The sequence below is a fragment of the Pan paniscus genome, chromosome 17, assembly GCF_029289425.2.
Source record: "Pan paniscus chromosome 17, NHGRI_mPanPan1-v2.0_pri, whole genome shotgun sequence".
Taxonomy (NCBI): domain Eukaryota; kingdom Metazoa; phylum Chordata; class Mammalia; order Primates; family Hominidae; genus Pan; species Pan paniscus.
In genome coordinates this window covers 87,633,775-87,646,504 of record NC_073266.2, presented here as the reverse complement: position 1 = coordinate 87,646,504, position 12,730 = coordinate 87,633,775, and the positions used below count along the sequence as shown (strand labels likewise).

The window sequence follows — 12,730 nt, the reverse complement described above, 5'->3', positions numbered from 1 at the left end:
CTTATTCTACTCTGTTGTACTTGAGAAATGGTAATTCACCCTATATTTTACAAGTGGTATTGCTGAGGTTCACTGAATTTCAGTGTTAACATGTAAATCAAAGGTGAAAAGAGGAAAAAAAAACTTCAGTAATCTTCAAGTGGAAGCAAGTTATTAATAGGATGAGATTCTTTGGGAGAATCTTAATTTTTAGGTATACACATACTGTTTCAGTATATTCATGTATTAATAGTAGCTTCTACTTAATTTTTATCAGCATATCAGAATTAATAATTCCTAATAATAAAATTGTTTTACAAGATGGAGTTTGCGTCTTGGTATAAACAGTTTGTTCATTTTGTCAGTAGTTTTGGGAGTCAGAAGGCACGTGAATGTGAGTCAGCTTTTGGATATTTAGGGCTCAGAACATTATAGAAAATTTATTTATTTTTATGATTTACTAAATGTGTATCTCGATTCTTTTATTCATGTATGAAACATAAAAGTTGCAGTTATGTCTTATTCAATTTTAATTTATCCAAAGACATATATTGCTTAAGATAAAAGAAAAAGTTGGGGAAAAAACTATTTAGATGTTAAAACACTGTAAAATAAGAGCAAAATGTCACTACTAGTTTCCAAAAGCTCTCAGTTACATTATTTATAATTGTATATATCTCTATATACTATAAGCAATTTAGAGGTTTCTTTACATATTTTCATTTCTTTTGCCTAAAGAGAATGCAGTTAATTTTGAGTTGAGCTCTTTTAGGTGAAGGATTTTATAAGAACAATAGTTACATTTTGATTGTATCTCTTTTTGTATGTTTTTACATGCACTAGTGATGTGACACTGTGCTGAGGACGGAATATTAACTAGCTTTGGAGTAAGATGCTTCTTGCTCTGCCCTTGTCTGTCTAAGACTTAGACAATTATTTAACCTCTTTATAAATCTATGTTCCCATCTGTAAAACAGGAATGAAAATGCAAATCTTCTAGTTTATTCAAAAAGTCAAATGAAATCTTACTATCTTTTTTTTTTTAGCACAGTGCCTGAGGCATCATAGATGATTAATAAATATCCCATATATCTATTAATGCTTCTGATTAATGTAACATTTTCTTTTGTCAATATTATTAGAAATAATCCTCTTATATTCCTTTATCTATTTTTTTTTTTAGTTGGGAAAAGAGGAAAAACTTTAGAAAGAACTAGTATTTGCTTACTAGCCTATCAAGTTGGCAAAGATTATTGCAGTAATAATCCACATAGCACTGGCTCAGGTGCTGTGGGTCTTTTCATGTCCTGTGTAATTGTATGTATTGGTACATTTTTTACAGGGACAATTTGGCAATATATATCAAAAAATTAAAACTACTATAATATTTTGATTTAGTAATTTTATTGCAGAATTCATACATAAGATAAAATCCAACTTGAGTACACTGTGTGTTGCATCTTAGTGAAATTATGCATCATTGATTATCCAGGAGTTAGTGTGGTAAATCCTTATTGTTGAAAAACAATCAGATATTAAACTAATGTTTTTGCAGAAATATTGTTAATAACGGGAAGTAGGAAAAAATGGTTACAGTAGTGATTTTTTTCACTTGATACGGGTTTGTGAAAAATGTACAGTTTTAATTCTGTTTATATTCTCAGAAACAAAAAGGAGAGTTATATATCAATATATAATAGTGGCAATTTCTGTGTGGCATGATTATGTGTGGTTTTGTTTTTCTCGTCCTTTTTTTCTATTTTATATGATAAATATGTTTTTCTTTTGTTGAGAATATATTAAACATCTTTTGAATTTAGAACATCTCTACTAATGCAGTAAAGGCCCACACCTACTAGTTAGGTAATATAGCTCTTACTAGAACTTGCTTAGCAACCAAACCCTTTATAGGAAACAATATATAGTTCAATTAGTAAATACATTTTTTACAAATTTCATTTTTTAGAGTGCAAACCCACTGTTAGACCTCTTGGTTCTGACAGAGTCACAGGCACGAGAAGAAACAGATGATATCCGGACTGCTGTCAGGCAACAACTTCAGAAAGAACTGATTGCTCTTTTTGATACCTTGCTGCTCAATTTCATGGAAGTTACTGACAGGTACCATTTGTAATATTGCAGGTTTAGGTGCATTTATATAGAACCTAAGTTTTCTTTGATTTTCAAAGTTTTACTTTGTACTTCTTTCAAATTAAGAAATACTTCTTTCAAATACTTAAATAATAATCAGTTATAGTGTTCTGTTTGTTTTTGTTTCAGTTTAATCTGTTACAGCCTGATTGTACCTGCTTGGTCTCTTTCACTACACACATGCACTCATATATGCACACACACAGTTTTGTTCTCTAGGGTTTAATTCCTGGTTCTCTCTTAATTATCTACAAATCTACTTGAGCAGTCATACCTATGCCTATGACTTTATGATTACACTGATGACTTTCAAATACATATCTCTAGTTATGAATTCTGTTTTTTAAAAATAAAAATATTAAGATGAAAGTCACTATTTTAACCATTTTAAAATGTACATTTGAATGGTTTTAGTATATCCGCAATGTTTGCAACTGTCACCACTACCTAATTCCAGAACTTTATCATCACCCCCAAGAGAAGCCTTGTATCCATGAAAAAGTCTCTCCCTATTCACACATTCCTCTGGGCCCTGGCAGCCACTAGTCTTCTTTCTATGTCTGTGGATTTGCCTATTCTGGATATATCACATAAATGAAATCAAACAATAATGTGACCTTTAGCGTCTAGCTTCTTCACTTAGCATCATGTTTCCAAGCTCCTTGCATGCTGTAGCAAATATCACTACTTCTTTCTATGACTGAATAATATTCTATTTATAGATATGCCATGTTTTGTTTATCCATTCATTCATTGGTGGACATTTGAGCTGTTTCTACCTTTTGGCTATTATGAATAGTGTTGCTGTAAACACTCATACAAATTTTTGTGTGGACATGTGTTTCAGTTCTCTTGAGTATATAATTAGGAGTGGAATTGTTGGTTCATATGGTAACTGTAATGGTAACTCTATGTTTGACTTTTCAAGGAAATGCCAAGCTGTTTTCCACAGCAGCTATACCATTTTACATTCCCACCAGCAATGTATGAGTGTTTCATTTTCTTCATAGCCTCACCAACGCTTGTTATTATAGCATCCTAATTGGTGTAGACTGGTATCATTTTGGTTTTTATTTGCATTTCCCCAATGAAAAATAATTTTGAGCATCTTCTCATGTTCTTATGGCTATTTGTGTATCTTCTTCGGAGAAATACCTATTCAACATCTTTGAGGATTTAGTATCAGTGTGCATCAGGGATATTGGCCTGAAATTTTCCTTTTTTGTTTTGTTTTGTTTTTTGCTTTAAATGTGTCCCAGAGATTCTGGTACATTGTGTCTTCGTTCTCATTGATTTCAAAGAACATCTTTATTTCTGCCTTCATTTCGTTATTTACTCAGTAGTCATTTAGGAGCAGGTTGTTCGGTTTCCATGTAGTTGTGCGGTTTGGAGTGAGTTTCTTAATCCTGTGTTCCAGTTTGATTGCACTGTGGTTTGAAAGACTGTTTGTTATGATTTGCGTTCTTTTGCATTTGCTGAGGAGTGTTTTACTTCCAATTATGTGGTCAATTTTAGAATAAGTGCGATGAAGTGCTAAGAAGAATGTATATTCCGTTGATTTGGGGTGAAGAGTTCTGTAGATGCCTATTAGGTCCGCTTGGTCAAGAGCTGAGTTCAAGTCCTGAATATCCTTGTTAATTTTCTGTCTTGTTGATCTGTCTAATATTGGCAGTGGGGTGTTAAAATCTCCCACTGTTATTGTGTGGTAGTCTAAGTCTCTTTGTAGGTCTCTAAGAACTTGCTTTATGAATCTGGGTGCTCCTGTATTGGGTGCATATATATTTAGGATAGTTAGCTCTTCTTGCTGTATTGATCCCTTTATCATTATGTAGTGCCCTTCTTTTTCTCTTTTGATCTTTGTTGGTTTTAAGTCTTTTGTATCAGAGATAAGGATGGTAGCTCTTGCTTTTTTTTTTTTTTTTGCTTTCCATTTGCTTGGTAAATCATCCTCCATCCCTTTATTTTGAGCCTATGTGTGTTTTTTGCATGTGAGATGGGTCTCCTGAATATAGCACACTGATAGGTCTTGACTCTTTATCCAATTTGCCAGTCTGTGTCTTTTAATTGGGGCATTTAGCCCGTTTACATTTAAGGTTAATATTGTTATGTGTGAATTTGATCCTGTCATTATGATGCTAGCTGGTTGTTTTGCCCATTAGTTGATGCAGTTTCTTCATAGCGTCGATGTTCTTTACAATTTGGTATGCTTTTGCAGTGGCCGGTACCGGTTTTTCCTTTCCATATTTAGTGCTTCCTTCAAGAGCTCTTGTAAGGCAGGCCTGGTGGTGACAAAATCTCTCAGCATTTGCTTGTCTGTAAAAGATTTTATTTCTCCTTTGCTTATGAAGCTTAGTTTGGCTGGATATGAAATTCTGGGTTGAAAATTGTTTTCTTTAGAAAGGTTGAATATTGGCCCCCACTCTCTTCTGGCTTGTACGTTTCTGCTGAGAGATCTGCTGTTAGTCTGATGGGCTTCCCTTTGTGGGTAACCTGATCTTTCTCTCTGGCTGCCCTTAACATTTTTTCCTTCATTTAATCTTTGGTAAATCTGATGATTATGTGTCTTGATGATTATGTGTTCTTGAGGAGTATCTTTGTGGTGGTCTCTGTATTTCCTGAATTGAAATGTTGGCCTGTTTTGCTAGATTGGGGAAGTTCTTCTGGATAATATCCTGCAGAGTGTTTTCCAAGTTGGTTCCATTCTCCCTGTCACTTTCAGGTACACCAATCAAACATAGATTTGGCCTTTTCACATAGTCCCATATTTCTTGGAGCCTTTGTTTGTTCCTTTTTATTCTTTTTTCTCTAATCTTGTCTTCACATTTTATTTCATTAATTTGATCTTCTATCACTGATATCCTTTCTTGGTGACCTTCGGTTGGGGTCTTTGAGTGGACGTGCTGTTCCTTTCTGTTTGTTAGTTTTCCTTCTGACAGGCCCATGTGCTGCTGGTCTGCTGGAGTTTGCTAGAGGTCCACTCTCGACCCTGTTTGCCTAGGTATCACCAGCGGAGGCTGCAGAACAGCAAATATTGCTGCCTGATCTTTCCTCTGGAAGCTTCGTTCCAGAGGGGCACCTGCCAGATGCCAGCCAGAGCTCTTCTGTATCAAGTGTCTGTTGGCCCCTACTAGGAGGTATCTCCCAGTCAGGATACACGGGGGTCAGGGACCCACTTGAGGAGGCAGTCTGACCCTTAGCAGAGCTTGATCGGTGTGCTGGGAGGTCCACTGCTCTCTTCGGAGTCGTCAGGCAGGGATGTTTAAATCTGATGAAGTTGCGCCCACAGCCTCCCCTTTCTCCAGGTGCTCTGTCCCAGGGAGATGGGGGTTTTATCTATAAGTCCCTGTCTGGGGCTGCTGCCACTTTTTCAGAGATGCCCTGCCCAGACAAGGGAAATCTGGCAATCTGGCCATGGCAGCCTTGTTGAGCTGCAGTGGGCTGTGCCCAGTTCGAACTTCCCAGTGGCTTAGTTTACACTGTGAGTGTAAAACTGCCTACTCAAGCCTCAGCAATGGCGGACGCCCCTCCCCTCACCAAGCTCTAGCGTCCCAGGTCAATCTCAGACTGCTGCTGTGCTGGCAACGAGAATTTCAAGCCAGTGAATCTTAGTTTGCTGGGCTCCGTGGGAGTGGGACCTGCTGAGCCAGACCACTTGGCTCCCTGGCTTCAGCACCCCTTTCCAGCGGAGTGAACACTTCTGTCTCGCTGCTGTTCCAGGCGCCACTGGGGTATGGGAAAAAAGAACTACTGCAGCTTGTTTGGTGTCTGCCCAAATGGCCGCCCAGTTTTGTGCTTGAAACCCAGGGCTCTGGTAGGGTAGGCAACCGAGGGAATCTCCTGGTTTGTAGGTTGCGAAAACCGTGGGACAAGCGCAGTATCTGTGCAGGAGTTCCTCAGGCTCAGTCTGTCACGGCTTCCCTTGGGTGGTGGAGAAAATTCCCCGACCCCTTGCGCTTCCCAGGTGAGGCGATGCTCCACCCTGCTTCAGCTTGCCCTCTGTGCCCTGCACCCACTGTCCAACCAGTCCCAGTGAGATGAACCGGGTACCTTAGTTGGAAATGCAGAAATCACCCGCCTTCTGCGTCGATCTTGCCGGGAGCTGCAGACTGGAGCTATTCCTATTTGACCATCTTGCCAGCAATCCCCCCAACCTTTTTTTTTTTTTTTTTTTTAAAAAAAGGGATGGGGGTCTCACTATGTCACCCCGGCTGGAGTGCAGTGACACATTCTTAGTTCACTGTAACCTCAAGCTCCAGGGCTTAAGAGATCCTCCTGCCTCAGCTTCCTGAGTAGCTGGGACTATAGGTGTGCACCACCACACCTGGCTAATTTTTTTTATTTTAATTTTATTTTATTTCATTTCTTTAGAAATGAGGTCTCACTGTGTTGTGTTGCTCAAGCTGGCCGCAAGCAATCCTCCCACCTCAGGCTCCCAAGGCACTGGGATTATAGGGGTGGGCCACAGCCCCTGGCCCAGTGTAATTGTTACTTGTATTTTATATGACATTCTCTAGTTGGTATTTTATGCTTTCCTTGAAAAGTCTCATTTTGATAGAGACTATTTTCTGCCATTTTGTCTGGTTCATTTTTTTCTATTACTATGAGTTTAAGTAACCTTTTATAGCCAGTAAGATAGCCCATGAAGCCCATTATACTTCCTTGGTGATTGATTTTCCCTCTTTTGCATACATAGGAAATGCTCGGAACTTCTTTACGTTTTTCAAACGCAGCTGGCTCTGAAACTGCTCCAGTGTCTGAAAGTGACGGATGCGCCTCATTTCTATGGCCTGCCGTCCCTTGAGCGGACTTTACGAGGGATGGCTAACCTCACTGCGTTTCCGGGATGGAGCTCACACTCTCCTCTCACAAACCCTCTAGATATCTGTGTGAAGTACTTGTCAGGTCTCCTTGAGGTAAGTAAAAATAGCATATGGTAGTTATTCACTATTAGTTGCTTTTACTTTATGCCAGGCCACAAGTGCATTATATGTTACTCTATTCAATGTAGAATATTATACATTATTTATATAAGTCATAATAGTGAAATGTTTTAGTGATTTTTATTAATAGTTAAGTAAGGAAGGTCACTTTTATAAATACCCTCATTTTCAAAAGAAATAAATGGAAACTTTTGATGCTCAAAGGAAGTGTTCGCTAGAGCGTTTCAGATTTTGGATTTTTGGATTAGGAATGCTCAACCAGTAAGTATATGATACAGATATTTCAAAATCCAAAGAACTCCAGAATTCAAACACTTCTGGTCCCAAGCATTTTGTATACGGTATACTCAGGCTGTACAATGTTAAAGGATATTTGTTTTTTCTTTTTCTTCCAGTTTGTGCAGTTCTAGATGCTACTGCTATGAACATTCTTATCTTTTGGTGAAAATGAGCATCTTTTTTGAAATTTTATCTTCTGTTATTGAAATATGTAAATATAGCCAATTTTTATATGTTGACCATGTATCAGGCAATTCTTATTTCCAATATCAAAACAAAAGCCTTTAATTTTTCACCCTTCAGTATGCTGTTTATAGTTTTTTTTTTGTCAATTAAGAAAAATCAAGTTAAGGAAGTTTTCTTTTGTCCTGTTTTGCTAGGAGCTTTGTTTTTTAATTCATAGTTGTATATTGCTTTTTTCTGTATCTTTTAAGATAATCACATGATTTTTCCCTTATATTCCATTACTGATTGATTTTAAAATGTTAAACAACCTTGCATTTCTCGAAACATTTCAGTTAGGTTGTGATGTATTACTCTTTTTATATATTAGTGGATTTCGTTTCTCAATTTTTTAGAATTCTGAAGTTTTTAGAATTATTCTATTTCCTCATGTAAAAAAGTTTTTCGAATTTTGCATCTTTTTTCTCTTAAAGAATTTGTCAGGTTTTTAATAATCAAAATCATTCCGTTCTTATGACTAAAATGGGAGAATGTGAGATTGTAAGAACGTGACTTTTTCAACCATTTTAAATCTTTTCCTTTATATAACTTTCTTTTTTGGAATAGCTGATTTGCATTAGTGTGATTTTGTTCTCTAATGTTAGGTAGAATTTGATCGTGAAACAATCTTGGTTTGCAGTTTTCTTTTTGGGAAGATTGTAAATTGTGAAATGAAATGACTTTTTTTTTTTTTTTTGAGACAGAGTCTTGCTCTGTTGCCCAGGCTGGAGTGCAATGGCATGATCTCAGCTCACTGCAACCTCTGCCTCCCGGGTTCAAGTGATTCTCCTGCCTCAGCCTCCCAAATAGCTGGGATTACAGGCGCCTGCCACCATGCACAGCTAATTTTTGTATTTTTAGTAGAGACAGGGTTTCACCAGGTTGGCCAGGCTGGTGTCGAACTCCTGATCTCAGGTGATCCACACCCGTCTTGGCCTCCCAAAGTGCTGGGATTACGGGTGTGAGCCACTGCGCCTGGCCTGAAATGACTTTTTAAATAGATCTAAAATCGTTCAGAGTTTCTTTTTACGTGTGTCAGCCTTAGTAAGTTATGTTTTTGTAGAACTTAAAAACTTTTTATCTAATTTTTAAAATTTGTTACTGTGAAGGTATTCATCAAATCATCTTACACTTTTAATGTCTGCTGAATCTGTAGTGAGGTCCCCTTTCATTGCAGACATTAATTATTCCTTTCTCAATTTTTCTTGGTTTATCTTTCTAATAGAATGAACCTTTGGCTTTGTTGAGCCTCTCTTTAACTTTTTTCTCCTGTTTTATTTCTGCCAATATTTATTATCTCCTTCTACTTTTAGTTTAGTTTACAGCTCTTTTTTCTAACATTTTAAGGTAGAGGCTTACGTCATTGATTTTTTAAAAAGTCTTTCTCAAATGTGTGTTTTTAGCTCTAATCCTCTAAGCATGGCCTTATGCCATGTTTTTATCATCATTTAGGTCAAAATATTTCTACTGTGATATAATAAATATGACAATGATATGGTTGTACATAGTTCTATGAGAACAGCCTCATCACAGTGGCCTGACAATTTTGCATATCTGCCCTTGGGCTTCATAGATAAGGCTTAACTACAGCCAATCTAAATCTTGGCAGAATTTCCTGTGATCCTTCTGGAACATGAGAATATGAAAGGCTTATGAGCAGCTGACTATGCAAGATTGATTCTCATTTACTTCACAGTCTATTAGGAAGTCAGTTAGGAGCCCGTTTCTTATTGGTTCCTAGGTTCCGACGAGCACTGGGCTTTCTGCCTTGCTCTCCTTGGGGCATAGCTACAGCTTATAAAACTGCTTTACTGCAACACGGCATGGGCTTCTCCACAACAGAGTGTCCTACATCTTTGTTATAGTCATCTGGCCCCTTTGTTTCAATGTCATCCTGTGCAAGGGATACTAGTAGCTGGCACCTTTGACTATTCTTGCTTTTGCTGTTTATGTAGGTAATAAACTGTCTGAATCCAAAAATTACTCATTGTTTTCTTACTGGACAAATCTGTCAGCCTTGTTTTGATTGCTAACTGTGTTGAGACCTCAAGAATGACTCTTGTAGGAAGCACTGTAGAGTTAGATTTTGAAAGATAAGTAAATTGATAGTGATAGCAGTAGACATTCTAGACAGGAATTTTCTGATAAAATTGTATCTATAACCTCCTGTTTTTTTTCATGCTGTGGGTGACTTCTTGACATCATATAATCTCTACCTATTGCCAGATTATTTTTCAGAAACATAAATTTTTCAATCCAAACCTCTTTTTTTTTTTCAAGAGCATAAGACTCAATATTTTGCATTTAGAGATTTGCCTCCATTGTAGTTTTTTCCCACGTCTCTGAATTTTCAGTTATATCTGGCTGTTTTTCCAAAATAAAAATGCACTTTAAAAAGACTGCTTCTTTCACATAGTTTCCTCTCTTTTAGGGATGGCAATATCTACAAAAAATTTAAGATCTAACTTATTTATTTACCTTCATTTGGTAAACCTTTTCTTATTCTTCCAAGGTTGGATACTTACCTAATACTGTTTGGCCTTTCCTGTAGGTTATATACCTGTAACAATTTATATATGTGGCTATTACTTAATACATTATATTTTTATTTACTTTACTTTATTTCTTTGAGACAGGATTTACCCTGTTGCTCAGGCTGGAATGCAGTGGTGCAATCACAGCTCACTACAGCCTCAACCTCCTGAGCCCAAGTGATCTTCCCACCTCAGCCTCCCAAGTAGCTGGGGCCACAGGTGTGCACCACTACACCTGGCTGGTTTAATTTTTTTGTAGAGATGGGTCTCACTATGTTGCCCAGGTTTGTCTTGAATTCTTTGGCGCAAATGATCTTCCCACTTTGGCCTACCAAAGTGGTGCTATTACAGGCATGAGCCACTGTACCTGGACCTTTATTTTGTTTTCTGCATTGCTCTAGTAGACTATGAGCTTATAAGTATCATCTTTGGGCTATTTCTACTATCCCATGGCTACTTCATTGACCTAGCACCATGGTTTTTACATAGTGGTTAGTGAATCAGTTAATTAATATATGTGCTACATAATACATATATATTGTGTATAGTTTTTAAATTAAGATACAGTTTGAAAAACATTTTGGAAATGTGGCATAAATGATTATAAAAATATGTTTTATTTTTGTATTTTTATTACTAAATAATGATTTAAATAATGTATATATATATTTTTATCTGGTCTTATCTAGAACTTTTTTCCAAAAGCACATATTGTTTTTAAAACAAATTTAAAGATCATAAATACTCTTTGCTGTACTATAAAATTTAATATGAATTTCACTGGAGTCCCTTTAATAAAATAAATTTCGGAGAGGTTCCAAGATGGCCAAATAGGAACAGCTCTAGTCTACAGCTCCCAGCATGAGCGACGCAGAAGACGGGTGATTTTTGCATTTCCAACTGAGGTACCGGGTTCATCTCACTGGGGCTTGTCGGACAGTGGGTGCAGCCCACGGACTGTGAGCAGAAGCAGGGCGGGGCATCGCCTCACCCAGGAAGCGTAGGAGGTCAGGGAATTCCTTTTCCAAGCCAAGGGAAGCCATGACACATGGTACCTGGAAAATTGGGACACTTCCACCCTAATACTGTGCTTTTCCAATGGTCTTAGCAAACAACACACTAGGAGATTATATCCCACGCCTGGCTTGGAGGGTCCCACGCCTATAGAGCCTCGCTCACTGCTAGCACAGCAGTCTGAGATCGAACTGCAAGGTGGCAGCGAGGCTGGGGGAGGGGTGTCCGCCATTGCTAAGGCTTGAGTAGGTAATCAAAGTGGCCGGGAAGCTCGAACTGGGTGGAACCCACCACAGCTGAAGGAGGCCTGCCTGCCTCTGTAGACCCCACTTCTGGGGGCAGGGCATAGCTGAACAAAAGGCAGCAGAAACCTCTGTAGACTTAAACGTCCCTGTCTGACAGCTTTGAAGAGAGTACTGGTTCTCCCATTACAGAGTTTGAGATCTGAGAACAGACAGACAGCCTCCTCAAGTGGGTCCCCGACCCCAGAGTAGCCTAACTGGGAGACACTTCCCAGTAGGGGCCAACTGACACCTCATACAGCCGGGTGCCCCTCTGAGACGAAGCTTCCAGAGGAAGGATCAGGCAGCAACATTTGCTGTTCTGTAACATTTGCTCTTCTGCAGCCTCCGCTGGTGATACCCAGGCAAACAGGGTCTGGAGTGGACCTCCAGCAAACTCCAGCAGACCTGCAGCTGAGGGTCCTGACTGTTAGAAGGAAAACTAACAAACAGAAAGGACATCCACACCAAAACCCCATCTGTACGTCACCATCATCAAAGACCAAAGATAGATAAAACCACAAAGATGGGGAAGAAACAGAGCAGAAAAGCTGAAAATTCTAAAAATCAGAGCACCTCTTCTCCTGCAGAGGAACACAACTCCTTGTCAGCAACGGAACAAAGCTGGACGGAGAATGACTTTGACAAGTTGAGAGAAGAAGGCTTCAGAAGATTGGTAATAACAAACTTCTCCAAGCTAAAGGAGGATGTTCGAACCCATCACAAAGAAGCTAAAAACCTTGAAGAAAGATTAGACGAATGGCTAACTAGAATAAACAGTATAGAGAAGACCTTAAATGACCTGATGGAGCTGAAAATCATGGCACAAGAACTACATGACATATGCACAAGCTTCAGTAGCTGATTTGATCAAGTGGAAGAAAGGGTATCAGTGATTGAAGATCAAATGAATGAAATGAAGCGAGAAGAGAAGTTTAGAGAAAAAAGAATAAAAAGAAACAAACAAAGCCTCCAAGAAATATGGGACTATGTGAAAAGACCAAATCTACATTTGATTGTTGTACCTGAAAGTGACGGGGAGAATGGAACCAAGTTGGAAAACGCTCTTCAGGATATTATCCAGGAGAACTTCCCCAACCTAGCAAGGCAGGCCAACATTCAAATTCAGGAAATACAGAGAATGCCACAAAGATACTCCTTGAGAAGAGCAACTCCAAGGCACATAATTGTCGGATTCACCAAAGTTGAAATGACAGAAAATATATTAAGGGCAGCCAGAGAGAAAGGTCCCGTTACACGCAAAGGGAAGCCCATCAGACTAACAGCGGATCTCTCGGCAGAAACTCTATAAGCCAGAAGAGAGTGGGGG

The 12,730-nt window shown here is 38.5% G+C and overlaps 1 protein-coding gene across 4 annotated transcripts in view; it reads left to right on the top strand.

Annotated features, from left to right (window-relative positions):
• The window catches only part of RTTN (rotatin), a 202,514-nt gene that overhangs the window by 89,169 nt on the left and 100,615 nt on the right, over positions 1-12,730 (top strand). For all 4 annotated transcript variants that reach the window (XM_034944011.3, XM_063597359.1, XM_063597361.1 and 1 more), the window contains 2 exons: positions 1,946-2,100; positions 6,824-7,043. In XM_034944011.3, the coding sequence (XP_034799902.1) occupies positions 1,946-2,100; positions 6,824-7,043 (375 nt within the window). The remainder of the gene's footprint in view (positions 1-1,945; positions 2,101-6,823; positions 7,044-12,730) is intronic.